The 23136-nt window shown below is 51.8% G+C and overlaps 1 protein-coding gene across 1 annotated transcript in view; it reads left to right on the top strand.

Annotated features, from left to right (window-relative positions):
- The window catches only part of GCN1 (GCN1 activator of EIF2AK4), a 56461-nt gene that overhangs the window by 21603 nt on the left and 11722 nt on the right, over nt 1-23136 (top strand). The window contains exons 18-45 of the mRNA XM_065889343.1: nt 10-169; nt 1203-1392; nt 1484-1608; nt 2377-2555; nt 3166-3259; nt 4430-4543; nt 4658-4856; nt 6052-6207; nt 6678-6859; nt 8113-8193; nt 8530-8673; nt 9608-9735; nt 9901-10090; nt 10282-10352; nt 11012-11177; nt 11530-11724; nt 12791-13037; nt 13448-13569; nt 13881-13995; nt 15092-15271; nt 17588-17808; nt 19016-19084; nt 19286-19424; nt 19513-19709; nt 19910-20052; nt 21340-21457; nt 21571-21786; nt 22821-22985. Coding sequence (XP_065745415.1) covers nt 10-169; nt 1203-1392; nt 1484-1608; nt 2377-2555; nt 3166-3259; nt 4430-4543; nt 4658-4856; nt 6052-6207; nt 6678-6859; nt 8113-8193; nt 8530-8673; nt 9608-9735; nt 9901-10090; nt 10282-10352; nt 11012-11177; nt 11530-11724; nt 12791-13037; nt 13448-13569; nt 13881-13995; nt 15092-15271; nt 17588-17808; nt 19016-19084; nt 19286-19424; nt 19513-19709; nt 19910-20052; nt 21340-21457; nt 21571-21786; nt 22821-22985 — 4306 coding nt within the window. The remainder of the gene's footprint in view (nt 1-9; nt 170-1202; nt 1393-1483; nt 1609-2376; nt 2556-3165; nt 3260-4429; nt 4544-4657; nt 4857-6051; nt 6208-6677; nt 6860-8112; nt 8194-8529; nt 8674-9607; nt 9736-9900; nt 10091-10281; nt 10353-11011; nt 11178-11529; nt 11725-12790; nt 13038-13447; nt 13570-13880; nt 13996-15091; nt 15272-17587; nt 17809-19015; nt 19085-19285; nt 19425-19512; nt 19710-19909; nt 20053-21339; nt 21458-21570; nt 21787-22820; nt 22986-23136) is intronic.

The raw sequence follows: 23136 nt of genomic DNA on the forward strand, positions 1-23136 counted from the left end.
CTGCTGCAGGCAGTACCACCGGGCTCTGGTGGCGGTGCTCCTGAGCCGCACCTGGCACGTGCGCAGGCAGGCCCAGCAGACGGTTCGGAAGCTGCTCTCTGCTCTTGGGGGCTTCAAGCTGGCCTACGGACTCCTGGAGGAGCTGAAGACTGTCCTCAGTTCTCACAAGGTCAGGGCATCTGGGCTACAGAACTGGGGCTCTCAGACCCCCTTAGCTGACCCTGCTTATGCTGTGGGATTTTAACTAGACTGCTCCTGGGCTGTTCTCACTCACTCAGACTCTGTGTGATGCCAGAATCTTCTGCCCTGGAGTTTGGGTAACACCTTGTTTCATATAATTCCTTTTCCTTTTCAGATGCTTTTCTTTCTTCCCATGTTTTATGACATGTAGCTCAACCTTTTTATTCTTGAGTAATGGAAAAACACTTTTTTTTTTTTTTTTTTTTTTTTTCTTGCGGTACGCGGAGCTCTCACTGCTGTGGTCTCTCCCGTTGCGGAGCACAGGCTCCGGACGTGCAGGCTCCGCGGCCATGGCTCACGGGCCCAGCTGCTCCGCGTCATGTGGGATCCTCCCGGACCGGGGCACGAGCCCGCGTCCCTTGCATCGGCAGGCGGACTCTCACCACTGCGCCACTAGGGAAGCCTGAAAAACACTTCATTTTTAAAGCACTTTATAATTTTTAAAGTGTTTTCTACCCATTGTCCCTTTCAGTTTTTTCACAATGCCTTTAAAAGGCTGACAGGCTTACTATGCTTATTTTGTATGAGTTGTCCAGGGTTCCGGTAGCTGAAATGACTTGCTCAGGGTCCCCCAGCCAGTGGGTGGCAGAACTGGGAGTTGACCCGCAAGACCCGGCTCCTAGTTTCAGTGCTCTTTGTGCCCTGTTTCACTGCTTCCCTCCTTCCCTAAGCCTGCTTGAGGGGTGTGGTCCAGTGACAGACTTGCAGTCTCAGGGTAGGTCCCCTGGACCAGTGTCTGTTGCCTTCTTTTCCCCTGTGGGCTGTTTTAGGTGCTTCCTTCCAGGCCCATCTCATAACCTGTGGGTCCCAGTGCCAGGCACTGGGTGTCAGTATCCACACCAGCAGGGAGCCCAGAGAACAACATGAATGAGAGGCAGCTGCCTCCCTGGCATCTTCATCTCCTGTGTGCCAGGCCTGCACGGGGCTCTGAGCAGTTGGGCTCATGTGTTGTCTCCCCACAGGTGCTGCCCTTAGAGGCTCTTGTGACCGATGCTGGGGAGGTGACTGAGGCGGGCAAGGCCTACGTGCCTCCGCGGGTCCTGCAGGAGGCTCTGTGCATCATCTCTGGGGTGCCGGGGCTGGAAGATGATGTCACCAACACGGAACAGCTGGCCCAGGAGATGCTGATCATCTCCCACCACCCGTCCTTAGGTGCGTGCCTGGGGCGGGTATTGGAGGGGCGGGGACTGTGTTGTAGGAGCAGGCCGGGCAGAAGGCCTCAAAGAGCTCCCCTTCCCTTCAGTGGCTGTGCAATCTGGCCTGTGGCCAGCACTTCTTGCTAGGATGAAGATCGATCCGGAAGCCTTCATTACCAGGCACCTGGATCAGATCATTCCCAGGATCACCACACAGAGCCCCCTGAACCAGGTAATTGGCGTGTGAGCTGGTTCTGGTCTCAGGTCAGAGTCCAGACAGGGGAGATTCAGAGAAACAGGTGAAGGTGTGATGAAAAGTGGGTTGAACCCTTGGGTTTCATGTGGCAGAAAATGCAAACTAGTTTGAGCACAAGAGGGAACTTGCTTGTTCCCTCATCTAACTGGTGAGACCCAGGATGTGACTGGACAGGGACTCAGGTGTCTTCAGGACCTTGTAGGTGGTGTATCTCTTGCTCTCTGTCCATCTCTCTGTCTCATCCATCTGTGTCCCATCTCTGCTTTCCACGGTATGGGCTCCATTCTCAGTCTCCCCTTTTTAGTAGCAGGATAGCTATTCCAGGCTTCTTGTCCCCCATCAGCTCCAGTGGGAAAAGCTTGTGTTTTTCCAGTCATTTCAGCTGGCATGGGGTCTTACTGCCCTGCTTGACCTGACTTGGGTCTTGTGCTTATCCTGAGGCCCATCCTGGTCTGGGTCATGTGCCCACCTCTGGAGAGGGTGGGGTCAGCTCCACCTGAACCACGGAGATTGAGATTGGGAGAGGAATGTGTCCCCCAAATCAGGGTGCTAGTACCAGGTAGGTACAGCTCGCTGAGAAGGCAGGCACACACTATGGTTGTCCACTCCAGTAGGCAGTGCTCAGAAAGAGCAGGCAGTGGCAAGAAGAAGGGGAGCCAATTGCCTGGGGCATTTAGGCCTGGCAGGACCCCTCTCCAGTGCCAGCTGTGGTGCTCACTGACCGTGTCTATGTTTGTCTGGCAGTCTTCCATGAATGCCATGGGCTCCCTCTCCATCCTGTCCCCAGACCGGGTCCTCCCTCAGCTCATCAGCACCATCACCGCTTCCGTGCAGAACCCAGCGCTGTGCCAGGTGACACGGGAGGAGTTTGCTATTATGCAGACCCCTGCCGGGGAGCTGTACGACAAATCCATCATCCAGAGGTGAGCCCCCACTCATGGGCTCAATAGCCCCAAGACTTAGTTTTCTTTTTTTTCTCTTTCCTTTTTTTTTTTAATTAATTAATTTATTTGGCTGCGTCGGGTCTTAGTTGCAGCACGCGGGATCTTTCGTGGCAGCATGTGGGATCTTTCCCTGCGGCACGCGCCCTCTTGGTTGCCGCGCACGGGCTTCTCTCTAGCTGTGACACGTGGGCTCTAGAGCGCGCGGGCTCAGTAGTTGTGGTGCTTGGGCTCAGTTGCCCCGTGGCATGTGAGATCTTAGTTCCCCAACCAGGGATTGAATTTGCGTCCCCTGCATTGGAAGGTGGATTCTTAACCACTGGACCACCAGAGAAGTGCCTGTCAGATGGAGACTATGTGTCCTTTGTAGGGTCTTGTGAGGAGTAAATGAAACAATGTATCTGTTGATTGGAGGAGTGCTTGCTGTGTTTTAGGCACAGTACTTAGGCCTGGGATACAAGAGCATGTAGAGTATCCAGCACTTTCCTGGTGCATATGACTTAAAAACTAGCTGGGGTTTTATGGCTGGTGGGAGGCTGAAGGGCCTGGTGGCTGTTCTGAACCTGGCTGATCACCTGCTCTGGTGTTTCAGTGCCCAGCAGGACAGCATAAAAAAGGCCAACATGAAGCGAGAGAACAAAGCTTACTCCTTCAAGGAGCAGATCATCGAGCTGGAGCTGAAGGAGGTGGGTACATGGAGGCCTCATACACGGGGTGGCCTCAGGCGGGTCTCTTGGGTCATCCTGACCCATGGCACACTCCTCCGACCTCCCCACTGATCCTGGGTCCTCCTGCCACACTCTTTATCTGCCCTTTCTCAGGTAGCTTTCTCTACGCCCAACTCAAGGAAAACAAATCTTTCTCTCTGCTGGCAGTAGTTCATGTATTTCCTCTGCTAAGTGGTGTTGCTTGATTCCATGCCTGTCCCCACAGCTCCTGGAAGGCTGGGACCTATCTGTCCTCTTGATAGTAGGCATAGGGCCTGGCACAGTGTAGCCGCTGGGGCATCGTGGTTTATCGCTCTATTCGGCAGTGACAGAACTGGTTCTGACAGGAGCAAAGCACACAGGGCTCTTTCCTGTCTCAGAGCCTTTGTTTGCTCCTCCCTCGGTTTTTTGTTTTTTGTTTTTTGTTTTTTGTCCTCCCTCAGTCTTTACAAGGCTGGGTTCTTCTTGTCTTTCACGTCTCTGCCCACATATCCCCTTCGCGGAGAGGTGACCCCTCTGCCCACCCTATCCAGAGTAGACCCCGTGCCTCTTCTCATTTGCTATGCATCATATTTATTCCTTTCATAACATTGGTCATGATCTGAAGTCACCTTGTTTATGTATCTGTTTCCCTGTTCGTGGTCTACCTGCACCCACTAGATTGTCAGCTCTGTGAGGATAGAGACTTGGTCTTGTTCTCACGGTCTCCCCAGCATCTAGAACAGTGCCTGGCACCATGTAGGTGCTAAGTAAAGACTTATCAAATGAATGAGTGCTCTCGGTCTTTGCAGGGCTTTAGCTTATACTGGAAGAGAGTGTCTGTAGGGCGGGCTGGCAGGAGGGGAGGCTGAAGCTGCATGGCTACCAGAATACCCTTTTCAGCACCTTTTCTCTAACGTATAAAGGCCCTTCTTGTGTTTGTTAGTAGAGAATCCAGCAAGAAATCCCCTCTCTACTGCTCTCTCTGTTCTGTAGAAGCCAGGTGGCTGTGGACTTGTGGGAGTAGGGAGGCCACATGGCAGGTTGGGGGGCCAGGTCACAGACATAGAGCTGTCCTGGTGCTGACTGGGGAGCTGAGCGTGCCCTGCTTGGTGGGAGGGAGGGAGTTCCCTTCCCTGGAGATGGATTTGCTTTGCTTGTTCCCTTCAGGAGATAAAGAAGAAGAAAGGCATAAAAGAGGAGGTGCAGCTGACCAGCAAACAGAAGGAGATGCTGCAGGCCCAGCTGGACAAGGAGGCGCAGATCCGGAGGCGGCTGCAGGAGGTAAGCAGTCGCTGCCACCACACGCCTGTGCCACGAGAGTGCTGGGCCGCCTGCTCCTCACTGTCCTGGGGCAGGGCCCCGCTGACTAGCCTTCTGGGGTGACTCTGCTTACAGCTGGACAATGAGCTGGAGGCGGCGCTAGGACTGCTGGACACCATCCTGGCCAAGAACCCGTCGGGCCTGACCCAGTACATCCCTGTCCTGGTCGACTCTTTCCTGCCCTTGTTGAAATCTCCCCTCGCTGCTCCCAGGATCAAGAACCCTTTCCTGTCCTTAGCTGCCTGTGTCATGACCCCTAGGCTCAAGACTTTGGGTTAGTCCTCGTTGGCTGGCTGGCTGTGGGCATGACCCCGGGGCAGGATGGGGGTGGACAGAGATGCCCCCGAGTGCTCGTGGGGAGGCACGCCGTGACCTAGGCTACTGACTTGTTTTCCTACGGATACAGCCTCAGGCATCTCAAGCAGCGTATCCTTGGGAGCACACAGTGCCGCCTCCTCTCTCCCGTTTTATGTCTGCTGAGTCTTCATTCTGAGGGCCAACTTTTAGATGCTAGTCGGTGATCTTTCTGTAGCAGTGTGTTTTTTTTAATAAATTTATCTTATTTATTTATTTATTTTTGGCTGCGTTGGGTCTTCGTTGCTGTGCGCGGGCTTTCTCTAGTTGTGGCGAGTGGGGGCTACTCTTCTTTGCGGTGCGCAGGCTTCTCATTGCAGTGTTTTCTCTTGTTGCAGAGCAAGGGCTCCAGACGCGCGGGCTTCAGTAGTTGTGATGCGTGGGCTTATTTGCTCCGCGGCATGTGGGATCTCCCTAGACCAGGGCTCGAACCCCTGTCCCCTGCATTGGCAGGAGGATTTTTAACCACTGCGCCACCAGGGAAGCCCTGTAGCAGTTTGAAATTCAGTGGCAGTGGGATGGTTTGGTGCCACGTGGCCTGTCTGTGTAGCCCAGAGCTCCTGAGCAGCCACATGACCAGAGGTCTCTGTGGCCTTTAGCTTCCTGTTGGCTGTGGAGAAACAAAGGCCAAGTGGGGTGGCTGGGAATTGCGGAGGCCTCGCTTTATGGGTTGTTTAATGACCTTGAGGGTGAACATACCTTGAGCCTGAGGGGTATGTTCCCTTCAGGGTGAGGCTGGAGTCAGGCAGTACACATAGAACCTGCTGGAAGTGTTACCTGGCTGGCTGTGCTGTTGCATGGAAGGTGGGAGGACCACATGGATAGAACTGAATAACTCCCAACTGAACAACCCTTGGGTGGCTCATGCCTCCTCTCAGTGCACTTTTAATTCCTGAGTGTCAGAAGGGTATCTCCTTGCCGGCCTGCCTACCCTTTGGCACCGTCCTGGAGATGAAATGAGAAATTAGGTTGAGGATACTTAGGCAGAGCAGAATTGATTACTATTAAGTCAGAGGGACATGGCATCTCTGCCCTGGGTCCCTGGTTTGCACCTGGGCCAGATTCTGTGTCTTTGCGAGGGTCATCCCCTGCTGGGTCCCTTCTCTTGGACACAGGAACTTTGGTGAGCCACGTGACTCTGCGCCTGCTGAAGCCAGAATGTGCCCTGGATAAGTCATGGTGCCAGGAAGAGCTGTCGGTGGCTGTGAAGAGGGCGGTGACCCTGCTGCACAGTCACACCATCACCAGCAGGGCAGGCAAGGGAGAACCAGGTAAGGGACAGGACGGACAAAGGGCACGAGGCGGTGTGAACCGTGCAGGGATTGCACGAGCTATGGCGCCCCGTACCCTGGGGCTTCCTGAGGCTGTAGCCTCCAGTGAGTCTCTTCCCTCCCTGGCCTTGATTTCCTCATCTGAAAAAGGGGGGATGGACGATTTTTGAGTCTGGTCCCTGGTATTCTGAGTCACTGTGACCCCCACTGAGGGTTTAGTTCTTGCCATTCTGGAAGCTACTTGTCTGTTTTAACTCTCACATTGTGGAACTGGGCAGTGTGTGGGGTAGGAGCAGGATTGGCTTTAGAACTGGGCTACTGCCTGTCATCCCTCTTGTCATGCCACATGCTTCAGGGTGTCAGGGCCTCCAGCCTTCCCCCCACCCACTTGCCCTGAGGATGGACACTGAGGCAGCCGTGCTCGGGGTCCTGCCCAACCTACAGGATCCATCTGCTTCTTGCTCTCACAGACGCCACGCCCCTGTCCGCGCCAGCCTTCTGCTTAGTCTTCCCGTTTCTGAAGATGGTGCTGACCGAGATGCCCCACCACAGCAAGGAGGAGGAGGAGCGCGTGGCCCAGATTCTTCAGATCCTCACCGTCCACGCCCAGCTGAGGGCCTCACCCAGCAGCCCGCCAGGGCGTGTGGACGAGGTTGGCCCGGGGAGCTCGGCTCCCTCTCGGCTTGAGGGCGTTGGGGAGGCAGGGGCTTCCGACGCTTCCCATGAACAATTCTGGGGGGGAGGTCGTGCAGCTTATCCATATACCTATAGCAGAAACCATTGGTGAGGAGAACCCAAATGTTCTATTCAGTGTGGTTGTCAAGACCTCACAGAAGCTTATGGGTCTCTTGTGTCTGATAGTTTCTGACCCAAAGAAGTTGAAGGATTTTGTATTAATTTATTGTTTTGTTTCTAACTCAGAAGATAGTTCTGATCACTCTCTCTCCCTTTGACTTGCTTATGATTGTGAGACTGGAGCCCATTCATTGAGGAGTTTTCTTTTTAATAGATTATGTTCTAAAAATTTGCCAAAGTAATGCATGTGTAAAATTCCAACAGTACAGAAGCAAAAAGAGAAATGCCACTCCCTAGAGGTAACTGTTGCTAACAGTTTGGCCTATACCCTTGTGGACTTTTTTTTTTTTAAGCACATTCAAAACTCATACCCACAAACACAGTAAAGCAAAAATGGATTGCACTGCTTCTTTCATGGGACGATGTTCTGTGGGTCTTCTCCGGTGTCCGGATCCATGTGATCCACGTCACATGGATCTAATTTTACAGGCTGCATGGGGTTCTATGCTGTGGGTTCATCATGGTTTAGTTAACTTTTTACTTGTTGATTGACATTTTAAGGTTGTTTCTAACGTTTCCATATTTTGAACATCGCTGTGGTGTGCCCCCTTGTACATTTATGTCCCTTGCACACCGTGTGAACATTTCTATAGGACAGATTCTTGGGCATGGAATTGTTAGGTTCTGTGACATGTTCTGAGCTATACCCTCACTGAGCGTTTTCTTTTCTCCAATCCTAATACAACCTCACGTAGTGGTAATCTTGCCAACGATGGGTGAAAGAATGGTGTAATGTTTTATTTCACATTTTTTTACTTTACTTGTAAAGTTCAGTATCTCTTCATGTGTTTATAGGCCACCTGTATTTCATATTCTGTGAGTTTCAACCAAGGTTAAGAGTTTCTTTATTTTTAGTCCCTGAAGATCTGGTTGACTGGGGTTGGCTCCTATGGATTGAGTTGTAAACCTGACAGGGTTTCTACAGTGGAGTCAGCAGTATGACCCAGAATGTTCCCCTGTGGGTGAGAGGGTGCTGCTTCATGTGCCACCGGACTTGGTTACAGACCTTCCCTGGAGCTTCACCCTGACTTACCTTCTGTTCTCTCTTAGAATGGCCCAGAGTTGCTGCCTCGTGTGGCCATGCTGCGCCTTCTGACTTGGGTGATCGGCACAGGCTCTCCCCAACTGCAGGTGATCTGGTTCCCAGTTGGCTTTTGCTGTGACTCAGTTCATGACCCCAACCTCAGGTTCTAGTTCTTCTCTTAGCCCTCAGTTCTGGCCTTGGGCAGAAGGGCTGCTTTTGAGAGCCAGCCTGACTGTTCTCAGCTGGTTAGGGGTTTTGCTTGGGTCCTGCCACTGGCCTTGGCCTGGCGCTGGGGCCTGAGCCCTAGTACGGCCGTGGGGTGGGCGTTCTTAGTTCAGATTCCTCCCTGGGCCCCTCAGCCCATCACCTGGCTCCCCTGCCTAGCCCCATAGTAGGAAAAAAAATTTGTGGAACTGAGCCCAGCGGATGGATGTCTTCCTCAGGTTCTGGCTTCAGACGCCCTGACCACCCTGTGTGCCAGCAGCAGTGGCGAGGATGGCTGTGCCTTTGCAGAGCAGGAGGAGGTGGACGTGCTGCTCTGCGCCTTGCTGTCCCCCTGTGCTAGTGTGCGGGACACTGCGCTCCGGGTGCGTGCCCACTCCCTCTTGGGGCTACCTTGGCGTCCTTTGTCCCTCAGCGTCCCTGTTCGAGCTGCCCTGATGGGAGATGGCCGCACATATGCACCAGCGTGTCCTGGAGGCAAAGAGAAGAGGTCACAGAGTGTGGTTTGGGGTCATTCTAGGAATTGGAACAGCTAAGCAGTTGTCTTGTCATGTATCACTGCCTATTTTTTTCTTCAACTCGGAAGACTTCACCTAATTTCTAAAACGGAATGTGGATCTTAGTACTTTTATAGACAGATATAACTCACAGAATTGGTTCATTTCTTCAACCTACTACCTTATACTTGCTTTCTCTTGGTGCTTTGGGACCCAAAACTAAAGGATCCCCTTGGAGTATGAGACATTGATTCCCAGATGCCAGACTGCAGGCTCCTGCTATTACTCTGTGACAGAGTTTTCACTGGTCCTTGGTAAAAATTTGAAAAACAATGGCAATGTGGCAGATAGTTCTTAAAACAAAGGGAATGTCCTTTTTCTGAGGTTTTGTCTGACTTGCGTGTTTAGAGTTAAATGTTATGTTAGAAAAGATTCTACCGCTATATGCCATCATTTCATGAAAGAAAAGCTCTTTGAAGAGCAGCTAATGAGCTGAACTGACTCATGGCACTCCCTAACCTGTGCTGTCCAGTGGAATGTTCTGCAGGGCTGGAAATATACATCTGTGCTGTCCAGTGTGGTAGCCACCAGCCAGCGTATGGCTGTTGAGCACTTGAAATGTGGCTGGTGCAGCTGAAAAAGTTAGAGTTCGTTTTAAATGATTTCACTGTGGAGACCCACGTGTGGCTAGTGGCTACGTCTTGGACGGTTCAGCCCTAGCGGGAGGCAGGGTGGTGCGGGACAGGTCAGAGGCTCTTCCCAAAGGTCATGCCTCACACGGTGTGGTCCCACCCCCTCTCAGGGGCTGTTGGAACTCCACATGGTATTGCCAGCGCCTGATACTGATGAGAAGAATGGCCTGAACCTTCTGCGGAGGCTCTGGGTGGTCAAGTTTGACAAGGAGGAGGAGATCCGGAAGCTGGCAGAGAGGTGAGAGCCGTCGGAAGGCTGGTTTTCCTGCTCTGTCCTCTTTCCCCTCATGAAATAACTGGACCCAGCGTGCTCAGCCTACAGAGGGAAAAAGGGGTGGTCAGGTTTGGCAGGGCCCGTGCTGCAGATCCTTGTCTGACCAGCTCCGCCTTTGGTCTGCTACAGGCTCTGGTCAACCATGGGCCTAGATCTGCAGCCAGACCTCTGCTCCTTGCTCATCGACGACGTCATCTATCACGAGGCAGCTGTGAGACAGGCCGGGGCCGAAGCCCTCTCCCAAGCAGTGGCGCGTTACCAGCGGCAGGCGGCGGAGGTTATGGGCAGGCTTATGGAGATTTACCAGGAGAAGCTCTATGTGAGTCGTCTGTGCACCGCGATGCAGTCTGGGTGTGTAAGGGTGGGTTGGACCATTTTCAACCTCCACCTGCTCCAAACAGGAGCCATACTGTGGCTCAGGGTGGCTTGTGCCTAATCTCCCGTCTCACCTGGGTCATTGGCTTTATTGGAGAGAGCACTGCAGTGCATTGATCAACCTGTCTGTTGCAGCGGCCGCCCCCAGTTCTGGATGCTTTGGGACGAGTTATCTCAGAATCTCCTCCAGATCAGTGGGAAGCCAGGTATAACAGTTGCTTCAGCCTTGTACCACTCAGTGCTTTCTGAGGTGTGGCAGGTTGGCTGGGCTGGGTGCTGTGGAGAGGCAGCATGGGATAATGGATCAGCGGAGGGAAACAGCAAGACTTCCTTCTGAGTCAGAGACCTGAGTTCAAGTTCTCGCTCTTCCTGGCTAGCTAGATGACATGTTTCTCCTTTCCTCCGAGGGACTCTGTTTCTGTAGAGGTCCCTGGGCCTCTCCTTACTGCTGTAGCTGAAAGAATAATAGTACTTAGCCTTTGTAGAGTATGTCCACTTCTGAATGCCTTTGCATCTGGTACCTTCACCTCCCTTTCCTCCTCCCCTGGAGGGAGAGGGGTAGGCGATGCACTCACACATGGGGAAACAGAGGCAGAGCTGGTCCCCTCCCCAAGGTCACCCTGTAGGAGGTAAACTCTGGACAGATAGGAGGTCTCTGTTTTACAAGTGGGCCGTTGCCAAACCAGTGGGCACAGCAGTGGGTAAGCACAGGGCATTTGGCTCTGTGTTGTGCTCTGCCCCTGAAGCAGTGTTTGCTGTTGGCAGGCTCACTCTCCTAGTGACATACTGGGATAGGTGCCACCAGCAGGGGAGGAGGCCTCTGGCTTGCCCTTGCCCCCCTGACATGCTCCCCCTTCTTTGCTAGGTGTGGCTTGGCTTTGGCCCTGAACAAGCTCTCCCAGTGTTTGGACAGTTCTCAGGTGAAGCCACTCTTTCAATTTTTTGTCCCTGATGCCCTCAATGACCGAAACCCAGATGTCCGGAAGTGCATGTTAGATGCAGCCCTTGAGACGCTCAACACGCATGGGAAGGTAAAAGATTTCAGCTAGCTGAGGAGGTGGGGAGAAGGCTGGGCCAAGGTGGGCTGAGCAGTGGTGCCACAGGGATGCTGAGTCCTCGAAATCCTGGCAGGGCACTAGCCCCCGTGGAATATTCCATTTGTATTTCTTTTGAGTCATAAAGACCCCCCCCAAAAGGGTGTTAAATTCTTGTAAGTCTGCTGCAGTCCTGCCAGAAAACAGGGAAACCCGCTGGCACTGCTGGCTAGCTTGTTAGGATGCCTGTCCCAGAGCCAGACTTGGGCTTGGTCCTGGGGCAGAGACCGTCATCCCCAGGCACAGCCTATGGGCTGATGTGAGGCTCCAGGAGCTCTTGGCTTTCCAGGAGAACGTCAACTCGCTGCTGCCGGTGTTTGAGGAGTTCCTGAAGAATGCACCCAATGATGCCAGCTATGACGCTGTGCGGCAGAGCGTGGTGGTCCTGATGGGCTCTCTAGCCAAGCACCTGGAAAAGAGCGACCCCAAAGTGAAGCCTATTGTCGCCAAGCTCATCGCCGCTCTCTCCACCCCCTCCCAACAGGTACCTGCCCCCTGGCCTGGGGCCCCAACTGTGGGTGGGCAGTGGGACGCTGGGACAGAGTCGGGTATCAGGGTACAGAAGGCCCAGTTCTCTGCGAGGAGTCATCTCGTCTCGGGACAGCCTGGTTTATAGTCAGGAATACTCACCTCTGGAGGGGGAGTTAGTTTGTTACTTTGTTCTAGTAGACCTCTTAGATGTTTTCATTTTTTTCTACTCATTTTCTAAGAGTCATTTTTTGCATTTAGAGTAAACCTGTCCCTGGGGATACAGAGGTTTTAAAAAAAAAAAAAAAAAGAATCGTTCTTGATGTGTTAGCCTTTTCCTGATCCTCTCCCTGTGTTAGTTATATGTTTTGGGGGCCTTGTGATGCAGCCTCCAAGCCACAGTGCAAAGGATTTTTTTTTTCTCTTATTTAAAAAACACATTTACATGTATTTTCTGTTATTTGCATTTCGGACAACCCAGAGTGTCCTCCTCAAAGGCACGTTGAAAACCCCAGGTTTACTGAATTGTGGTCAAATAGTCTGTCAGAGTACCTGGCCTCCCAAGCTTCCTGCCCAGGCCCCTGGCTGCAGACTGCCTCCCTGCCCTGGTCGGGCTTCATGAGCTGTGGCTGGAAGACGATTGACAGCATCTTTTGGGACTGCTTGATTTGGACCTGGCCCTGTAAGGCCCAGCCCCATTTCCCTGACTGACAAATTTGAAAACTGAGAGACTTGGACTGTTTTTAAGGAGGCACAGTAGCATGCTTCTCTCTGGATCTTTCTCTGTGAGTGAGGTTTTACCCCACCTGCCCAGGCCTAGGTTCTCTCTTCAGACCAGAAATAGCACCGTAATGGCTGATGCTCTCCTGGCTAACAGATGTAGCATGCACCCTGACGGAATGCGGGTCAGGCATGAGCTTGTGCCACCACCTGCCTTTCCGATGCTCTGTGTGGTCTGACAGGCGGTGGCTGAGATGGGGCTGGGGGATGTCTAGGGGTGAGGTGCTGCGGAAGACTGCATCGGCTGCCAGGGCCTGGCTGTGGTTGAGCTGCAGCACTGACGTGGCGGGCCCCTCCCCCAGGTCCAGGAATCCGTGGCCAGCTGCTTGCCGCCCCTCGTCCCCGCCATCAAGGAGGACGCTGGAGGGATGATCCAGAGGCTGATGCAGCAGCTGCTGGAGTCAGACAAGTACGCTGAGCGCAAAGGGGCTGCTTACGGGCTGGCAGGCCTGGTAAAGGGCCTGGGCATCCTGTCGCTGAAGCAGCAGGAGATGATGGCTGCGCTGACTGATGCCATCCAGGACAAGAAGAACTTCCGCCGCCGAGAGGGTGAGTGTCTCCAAGCTCGGTGCCGCCCAGCGTGGGAGGTCATTCCCCATGGCTGCCAGAGGAGGGAATCTGGCTTTTCCTCCCCTGCTGAAGGCTGGCGTTTGTGTGTGTGCTGCAGGGGGGGGCAGCTGTCTGTGAGCCATTCCATCCCATCCTTGCTGATGCGGCCCGGACTTCCCTTTTTTCTAACTCAGCAACACCCTCAGCTGAGAGAGGCTTGCCATTCTAGCTGTTAGTGCTCACCTCCTTTCTGCTCAGGGGAGGCAGAGGGGCTGCTCCCTCACGGGGCAGCCACTTTAGTCCCACAGCTGCCCTGAGTGTTTCCAGAGGGTGAGGAGGTGGTGGGGAGCTTGTCCTGTGGCTGCCTTGAGAGGACATCCTGTTCCCAGCCGTCCTGCCTTCTCCCCCAGGAGCGCTCTTTGCCTTCGAGATGCTCTGCACCATGCTGGGGAAGCTCTTCGAGCCGTACGTGGTTCATGTGCTGCCCCATCTGCTGCTGTGCTTCGGGGATGGGAACCAGTACGTGCGTGAGGTAAGTCCTGAGGCTGCACTTGGGAATGGCTGGCAGTGGTTCGAGGCCCCTGCTGCTGGCAAGCCCTCTGCCCGCATCTTGGACACTGGTTACTGGTACGGACTCCTCTGGTTCCCAGTGAAGTACTGAAGCCCTGTTAGGTGAGAAACCATGTTTCTCCTGCTCAGCTGTCTCTGCGGGCCTGGGCACAGGGTCTGACGCAGTAGACCCCCCAGTGAGCGTTGGTCACCAGGAGAACCCTGGGTCCAGCATCAGGCCTTGACCCTTGCGTAGCCGAGGAGGCCCCTGAACATCTTTTCTCCTCCCTTGAGGCTGCAGATGACTGTGCCAAGGCTGTGATGAGCAACCTGAGTGCTCATGGGGTGAAGCTGGTGCTCCCCTCCTTATTGGCTGCCCTGGAGGAGGAATCCTGGAGGACCAAAGCCGGTAAGGCCACTCCCTCCCTCCCTCAACTTCCTGTTCTGAAAACTGCTCCCCAGCCCAGGGATGAGGCCAAGACTGGTTAGGCAGCTCATTCCTTTATTAGTTTGTTGCTTTCTTGCAAAGAACAGGCCTCTCACAGGAGCCACAGACCTAAGTCAGGAAATCGCAGAGCTTTAAGGCTTGTCTGTGGCTGGGTCTGTGATTTTAAAGCCTTTCCCCCTCACCATTAAACCGCCTTTTTTTTTTTTTTTTAAAGAATCAAATTTTATTTTTGGTGGCGTTGGGTCTTTGTTGCTGCACGTGGGCTTTCTCTAGTTGTGGCAAGCGGGGGCTATTCTTCATTGCAGTACGTGGGCTTCTCACGCAGTGGCTTCTCTTGTTGTGGAGCACGGGCTCTAGGTGCGTGGGCTTCAGTAGTTGTGGCATGCGGGCTCAGTAGTTGTGGCATGCGGGCTCAGTAGTTGTGGCTCGCGGGCTCTAGAGCGCAGGCTCAGTAGTCATGGCACACGGGGCGGGCTTAGTTGCTCCGCGGCATGTGGGACCTTCCCGGATCAGAGGTTGAACCCGTGTCCCCTGCGTTGGCAGGCAGATTCTTTTTTTTTTTTGGCAGGCAGATTCTTAACCACTGCGCCACCAGGGAAGTCCCAAAACCCCTTTTTAAAAAATGTAATCTTATTTGGAATCCTAATTTGTAAAACAGAGTTGCTCAGGTTTGGGGAGGGTCAGCATCGGGGCTTCCTCCTCAGTCCTTCAGGCTTCCCCCTACATCTTGAAAAATCACAATCTTAATCAGTCTCCTCATTTGTGGATGAGGAGACTGAGGCCAGAGAAATTCAGTGAATTGACCTTGGATCACTGTCAGCTCTAAGCCAGGTCTGGCCACTCTCCCCAATACTGCCCAGCCTCTCACCCAGGCTCAGCAGGCCTCAGGAGCATTTTGCTCGCTTGACTGGAGCCCGGCCCTGTGCCCTCTTCCCGGGACTGCTGGAGCAGTCTGCTGAGGAGCAGGCCGCATGTCCCTTGCCCGGGCAGCCAGCCTAGGCGACTTGCCAACCTGTGCTCAGTGATTTCATGCTGGGCGTGTGTCTGCCATCTGCAGGGTCGGTGGAATTGCTTGGGGCGATGGCGTACTGTGCTCCTAAGCAGCTGTCGTCCTGCCTACCCAACATCGTGCCCAAGCTCACAGAGGTGCTCACCGACTCCCACGTCAAAGTGCAGAAGGCCGGACAGCAGGCGCTCAGGCAAATTGGCTCCGTCATCAGGAACCCGGAGATCCTGGGTACGCCTCTCCCATGAGGGCACTGGCCCCGGTTCCTCCTCCTCTCCCTGGACACTGCAGGGACATGCACCCATTCAGCTTAGGCCCTCTGAGGACAGATATGTTCACATTGAGGTAACCTCTAAATTTGGGGGAACCCTTTTCCTACGATAATAAGTGGAAAGTAGTTTGGAAGTGGTCTGTTTTCCTGTTGGTCTGGAGCAGTCATTGACTGCTCAGGTAGGGAAACTGAGTTGTTGGCCCAGAAATAGCTTGACTCTAAGGGAGCCTTGAGGTCAACAGATAAATGACAAGCTCTGGACCACGTCTGCATCATCCAAAGTGTTAGGTTTTGGGGAACTTTTCTATTCTCTCTCATTCCAGGAGGCCTGTGATAGAGGGAAGGTTAGGGAGCTTACTTTTTAGTGTAGTTATTTCTTGAGTAATTAGGGAAAGATTGATTTCTAGAAACAAACCCCAGCCAGCTACCTTGACCAGTACTGTACTTGTTAATTTTTAAGCTTCAGCATAGAACATCGATACCCATTCAGTGCCTTTCAGCCTGAGTATTTCCAGACTTGTTTTCATTCAGAAAATGATGGGTTTTTGTTTTTGTTTTTTAAGGGATGAATAGGTAGATGTGGATTTTGTTGTTGTTTACAATGTCCAACACCCCTGGGGATTTCTAAGGCCCAGAATAGTCTCATCTCTATCAAATGAATGCCTTCATTTTCAGAATCCAGCCTGGGGCCTTTTTTTTTTTTTAATTGACTAGTTTGTATAATGTAAAATTCACTTCTCAAAAATGTACAACTTAGTGGTTTTTAGCATATTCACAAAATTATGTAAGTATCACCGCTGTTTAGTTCCGGGGCATTTTCATCATCTCAGAAAGGAACCCCACACCCACCCATTAGCATTCACTCCTCATTTCCCCTCCTACCTCTAGCCCCTGACAACCACTAATCTATTTTCTGTCTCTGAGTTTGCCTATTCTGGACACTTCACATAAATGGCATCATACAGTGTGTGGCCTTTTATGTCTAGCTTCTTGCATTTAGCATTATGTTTTCAGGGTTCATCCACACTGTAGCATGTATCAGTACTTCTTTCCTTTTATGGCCCAATAATGTATCCCATGAATGAGTATACCACATTTTGTTTATCCATTCATCAATTGGTAGATGTTTGGGTCGTTTCCACTTTTTGGCTATTAATCTTGCTATGAACGTCTGTATCCAGGTTTTTTTTTTTTCCCTGTAGGCATGATTTCAGTTCTCTTGGTTAGATACCTAGGAATGGAATCGCTGGGTCATGTGGTAACTGTTTACCTTTTTGAGGAAGTGCTAGACTGTTACCCCACGCGGCTGTACCATTTTGACATTCCCGGCAGCAGTGTATGCGAGTTCCAGTTGCCACCTCTGTTATTGTCTGTCTTTTTGGTTACAGCCATCCTAGTGGGTGTGAAGTGGCATCTCATTGTGGTTTTGATTTGCATTTCCCTAATGACTAATGATGTGGAACATGTTTTCATGTGCTTATTTTTCATTTGCATATCTTCTTTGGAAAACTGTTCAAATCCTTTGCCCATTTTTTAACTGGGTTATTAGGTTTTTTTTTTGTTGTTTTTCTGTTGTTTTTTTTTTGGTCTGTGTGCTTGGCTTGCGTGATCTTAGTCGCCTGACCAGGGATTGAACATGGGTCCTGGCAGTGAAAGCACCGAGTCCTAACCACTGGACCGCCAGGGAATTCCCTTAAAAGTCTTGACCAGCATGTGTCTTTGTAGTTGTTGAATTCCCTGGGTTTGTGGAAAAGATAAGCTAGGTATTCCTCTTGGAATTCCTTCTGCTGGGCTGATGGTGCTGAACTTTTGAGAGCTTGTTGTACCTGGGCTTAGCTGCTCTGAGTATTGTGTGCTTCACTCCCACCACTGGTTCAGGGGCCTTTGGTGTCTCCAAACAGTTTTTTCACAAAACCACTTTGGGTTGCTGCTTCCAGAATAAGATCCATGTTGTCCAAGTAGCTCTCCCACGGAGGCCCAGCACTGAGGCTGCAGCTCAGTGCCATTGAAGCTAGCCCACAGGTGCCCCACCAGACCACAACTGTGCAGTGCAAAGGGGTGATGGCTGCCGTCCCCACACCGCTTCCTCTTGGGGAGCAAGAATAGAATTGCTCTTTGCAGACAGGCTGGCTTCCTCAGTTGGCGATTCGCGGGGCTCTAGGGAGGGGTGACCTTGGACTCCCTTCTCTTTTGGCTCCCTCTAGTGCTGGGGATCCAGCAGATTTGCCACACCATAGACTTGTACAAAGCAGCCTCTCTCTTGTTTGGACATGCAGCCATTGCCCCAGTCCTGCTGGATGCCCTGACGGACCCCTCTCGGAAGACCCAGAAGTGCTTACAGACCTTGCTGGATACCAAGTTTGTCCACTTCATTGATGCCCCGTCCCTGGCCCTCATCATGCCCATTGTCCAGAGAGCCTTCCAGGACCGTTCCACGGACACACGGAAGATGGCAGCCCAGATCATTGGCAACATGTACTCCCTGACAGACCAGAAGGTATCAGCCTATCTGGGGCTCGTACAGGACAGATCAATGGATGCTGGTTTAGGGCACAGAGTCCCTACTGACAGTAGACACAGGAGAGCTATGAGCATTTGACCCCTGATTTTATTTGCGGGGAGAAATGGACCATTTCGGGGTGGAGGGTAGAAATCTAGGCTCTCTGGGCATCTTCCAGAACATAGCGATACAAGTCCTTACTAGCTCAGACCCGAGGTGAGGCCTGTCCCACTGGGCTCCTTTTATAGATTGACAGGGAGGAAAGGTCCAGCCTTGCCTTTGACGACCTTTCAGGAGTGTTGGGAAACCGGCTGCTGCTTTGACTGTTTGCGGTGTTTTCTTGTTGAAAGCATTTGCTTCTGTAAGCCTCTCAGAGGAAATTAGCCTAGTTTGGGAGATTGACTTTGTTTACTTGCTCCTAGGGGCTTGGATGTGTGATTTCACTACCACAGCTCTGCTTTGCATGCTGAGGCTATGGGCACAAGAGATAAAGTGGGAAAGTTAGTCAATCCTAGGAAATTTGGGTTAGTTGGAAAACCAAAAAATTTTATCCATAGCCCTCCAAAAGCTAAAATAATTATTGTTAATGTTTTTAAATTACATGTAAAAAAATGATATTTCCAAACAGATGTATTTCCAAGTTATAGCAAGTTATTCATAAAACTGAGTTTTTAATAGTTATGTAATATTCCAACGAGTTTATATATCATAACTTATATAATTCTATTGTTGGTCATACAGTGTCCAGGGTTTTTTGCTATTTTAAATGATGCTGCAGTGAACATAAGGCATTTTCTATATTTAAAACTGTTTCTGAAAGCTGAATGCCGTATCAAGAGACATAAACCTTTTAAGGTGAAGAGAGTGAAAAGATGATAATGCAATTCTGAAAGGAGTGCCAAAAGAATTTCCTAGATTCCCGAGTCTGGGCAGCCCTTGGTCCCAGGAGGAGGAAGAGCATTGAACTGCATCTGGGGGCTCACTCAACCTCTTGAGGATGGGCCTGGGGTCCCTCGTAGGTTTCCCTGAGCAATCACACGGGCCTTCAAGGAACCGGTGGGAGTGATGGGGGTTCTTTGCCAGTGACAAGCACCCCTGTGAGCGCTCCTAGTCAGCAGAATGGTGTGGTCAGGGTCCACCGTGAAGCAGGGCTGGAGAAAGCCGGAATTGGGCCTCCCGTGAGCCACCTCTTCTGTTATTGCAGGACTTGGCTCCTTACCTGCCAAGCGTGACGCCTGGTCTGAAAGCTTCTCTTTTGGACCCCGTACCTGAGGTGAGTCTGGGAGGAGAGGGAGCAGGAGCTCGTTATTTTAGCCCAGTCCCAGAAAATTGATTCCTAAGAATTCCTTGTAAGCTGCATTTGCGTCTGTCTGGTAAAGGGAAGGAGACCCTAGGGCACTCCGCCTTGCTCCTGCATGGTCACCTGGTCTTGAGCCACATCTCCTCACCATCCCTGCTCTTGGTTACCTGACAGGTGCGGACGGTGTCTGCAAAGGCTCTTGGAGCCATGGTGAAGGGCATGGGGGAGTCATGCTTTGAGGACTTGCTGCCGTGGCTGATGGAGACACTGACCTATGAGCAGAGCTCTGTGGATCGCTCAGGCGCTGCGCAGGGTGAGGCAGGGCGGGCCCAGGGGCCAGACCGGGAGTGCCCTCTGGGGACCCTTAGATCTGATGGGCTCATTCTGTCCTTTTCTTGCAGGGTTGGCCGAGGTCATGGCTGGCTTGGGGGTTGAGAAGTTGGAGAAGCTGATGCCAGAAATTGTGGCTACAGCCAGCAAAGTGGACATTGCACCCCACGTCCGAGATGGCTATATCATGATGTTCAACTACCTGCCCATCACCTTCGGGGACAAGTTCACTCCTTATGTGGGACCCATCATCCCCTGTATCCTCAAAGTAGGCACCAGCGACAATGCTGAGGATAGAATTACTGAGGAGGGCAGGACACATGCGCTCTCCCAGAGAGCTAGGGCTCCCCGTCAATTGGGGCTGGGTGGCAGGAGTCCTCATCCTGCTCTTCAGGGAGTCCCGTTTCCTCTTAGGTTTGGGTGCCTAGGGGGAGGCAGTTCTGGCTGACCCACCCTCTGTGTGCACAGGCTCTTGCTGATGAGAACGAGTTTGTGCGTGATACTGCTCTGCGTGCGGGCCAGCGGGTCATCTCCATGTACGCCGAGACGGCCATAGCCCTGCTGCTGCCCCAGCTGGAACAAGGCCTCTTTGACGACCTCTGGAGAATAAGGTGAGAACTCAGGCGGAAAGAGCCAGTGGCCATAGTTCTGTGTTTGGGGAACTGAGAAATGAAAAGCAAAATGTTGCAAAAAACTCTCAATTTTTCCAGACCCTCTCTTTTAACCATTTTGTAACTCCAGTATCCCATAGCAGTGTCTTCAATTCTAATTCTCGTCTAAAAAGTTTTCTCTATTCAGTCCTTCAGTTTGTGTCAAAATTTTAAATGTGAATGCTTTTTAATCTGAAAATTCTACTTCTAGGATTTTTTGCAAGGACATATTTAGTCAAGTGCTTAAAGATGTATTTAGAAGGATGTTTGTTGCGGTATTGTTTATCATTTGAAAAACTGAAGGTAGGTTTACAAAAGTCATCGCATATCCACACCATGAACTTTGATTTGGCCATTACAAAGAATGGCATAAGGACTATGTCAGCTGACACAGAAAGCTCCTCGACCTGTTGTTGATGGAAAGGTGCAGGCCGTGGCCTGGTGTATGTGGTGCAGGCCCACTTCACACATGGTATGTGTGGGAGTGTGATGTGTACAAGGGTGTCACTGGAGTGTCAGAGTGGTTGCCTGGGTGCTGGGAGTCTGGGTGATTGTTTACACTCTCTTTATATTTTTTTTGTATTGTTTGAATTTTCAGTTTCAATATGATATTTCTGTAATCATTAAAAACAATAAATCTGGGCTTCCCTGGTGGCGCAGTGGTTGAGAGTCCGCCTGCCAATGCAGGGGACATGGGTTCGTGCCCCGGTCTGGGAAGATCCCACATGCTGCGGGGTGGCTGGGCCCGTGAGCCATGGCCGCCGAGCCTGCGCGTCCGGAGCCTGTGCTCCGCAACGGGAGAGGCCACAGCAGTGAGAGGCCCGCGTACCGCCAAAAAAACAACAACAATAAATCTGATTTAATTTGAAGAGAAACAAAAGTTTATCCTTCTAGGCCTCTCCTTATGTCTGTAGTTCTGATGATCCACATTCCTGGTTTCTTGTTAATACTTCCCTCTGTGCTCTCTTCTCTCTTTTTAATAACTTTATTATAGAAATTTTTATATCTGCTTTTAAAAAATGTCTGTCCTTTTTTATTATTAAAGTAATGTTCATTAGTAGATAACTTGGAAGGAACATATGTGGGAGACTATAAAGAAATGAGTATCGTCTGTGACCTCTCCTGTTCTAAGAGAACCGCCATGAGTGTTTGGGTACATTTCCTTCTGTTCTCTTTTCTGTGCAGTGGCTTGGTTGTGCACTGAGACATCCTCCTGTGACTGTGTGACTCTGTTCTTGGCCTCCTCAGGTTCAGCTCTGTTCAGCTCCTTGGGGATCTCCTGTTCCACATCTCAGGAGTCACAGGGAAGATGACCACAGAAACTGCCTCTGAAGATGATAACTTCGGAACTGCCCAGTCCAACAAGGTGTGTGCCTTATTTTGATTTTCCTCCCTCTGCTAATGGTAGGGAGACTCCCTGGCACTCACACTGTGGAGGCTTCACCACCTCGTGTTCTCTGCTTGTTTCCACTGTTGCAGGCAATCATCACTGCCCTGGGGGTAGATCGGCGGAACCGGGTGTTAGCAGGCCTGTACATGGGCCGCTCTGACACCCAGCTGGTTGTGCGGCAAGCATCCCTGCACGTCTGGAAGATTGTGGTCTCCAATACCCCCCGCACCTTGCGTGAGATCCTGCCCACCCTCTTTGGGCTCCTGTTGGGTTTCCTGGCCAGCACGTGTGCAGATAAGAGAACGGTAAGTTTCGCAGGCCTTGCTTCTGACCAAGCAGCCCCTGATGCCTCTGATGCCTGCAGAGGATGGGAGAGTCCCTAGGGTCCCCTGTCTAACACGGGAGCATTTATTTATTTACTTAGTTATTCAACAAATATTTATCATCTACTATGTGCTAAGCAGGGGCCCAAGACCTGGGGAGATAGTGGAGAAGAAAGGCAGCCTCGTGGAGCTACAGTCTGGTAGAGGAGATGAATGTTAATCAGATAATCACAAAAGCAGATGGAAAATGCAACTATGGCAAGTGCTATGTGGCACTGCTAATGCTTATAACAGGTCAACCAGCTGGGGGTCAGGGAAGCCTTCTCAGAAGAAGTGATGCTTGAAGATGAACAATGAGTGAGCATTAATGGGTGGGGAGGTGATGAAAGACTGTTCCAGACCAAGGGACTAGTGCTTGAGATACCAGGATGGGATGTGCACAAGCCATGAGGTGGGCGGGAATGCGGCCAACAGTAGGGGCTGAACGAAGGCCGGTGCAGCTGGAGGAGAGGCCCACCAGGGCTGATGATCGCTTCTGCCAGTCCTCTTTGGCCCACTCCCAACCCCCATCCCTGGCAAGCAGATGTATACTTGGCTCTGAAGAAGGGTTTGCATGAGGCCTCAGAGGAGATGGGTTTTTTTCCTTAAAGTGTTTATCCCAAATTCAGGGTCCCCTTTCCTGGGCAAGAGCATGAGGGTTAAGTGACTTCTAGGCCCCAGTTTTTGATCCAGGGAAATCAGCCCTTGACTGGGCAGCACATGATGAGTTTCTTGGTCATATATAAGGTGCCAGCTTTTGCTTTAGGTTGTGTAGGTGTGTGTGACACAGAGAGATCATTTTATTTTGTCATGTTTTGCAAGCACCATGGGGGCTCTTCAGGGGTAAGAGCATTTGGGAAAGTTAAGTCTGGCTCGGATAAAGTCTGGGAGGTTCCAGGGCCCTCATTCTGGAGCTGTGCATGGGGTGCCCTGGGGTTTGCAGGGAGTCGATGTCCTGACTTGAGCTCTGCCGACAGATTGCAGCCAGGACACTGGGAGATCTTGTCCGGAAGTTAGGGGAGAAAATCCTACCTGAGATCATCCCTATCCTTGAGGAAGGCCTGAGGTCTCGGAAGAGTGACGAGAGGCAGGGAGTGTGCATTGGGCTGAGCGAGATCATGAAGTCCACCAGCCGGGACGCCGTGAGTATCTCCACAGGGCCCTGCGGGTCCTGCACCTGACTTAGAGGGCCATGGAGGTTACAGGACAAACTGCACCACTAGCGACACTTCACCCTCAGGGACATGCGAACCTCGCTCCAGAGGGCATTGCTGGCAGCGGGGTGCCGGCAGG

Source organism: Phocoena phocoena, chromosome 13 (assembly GCF_963924675.1).
Source record: "Phocoena phocoena chromosome 13, mPhoPho1.1, whole genome shotgun sequence".
In the NCBI taxonomy this organism is placed as follows: Eukaryota; Metazoa; Chordata; class Mammalia; order Artiodactyla; family Phocoenidae; genus Phocoena; species Phocoena phocoena.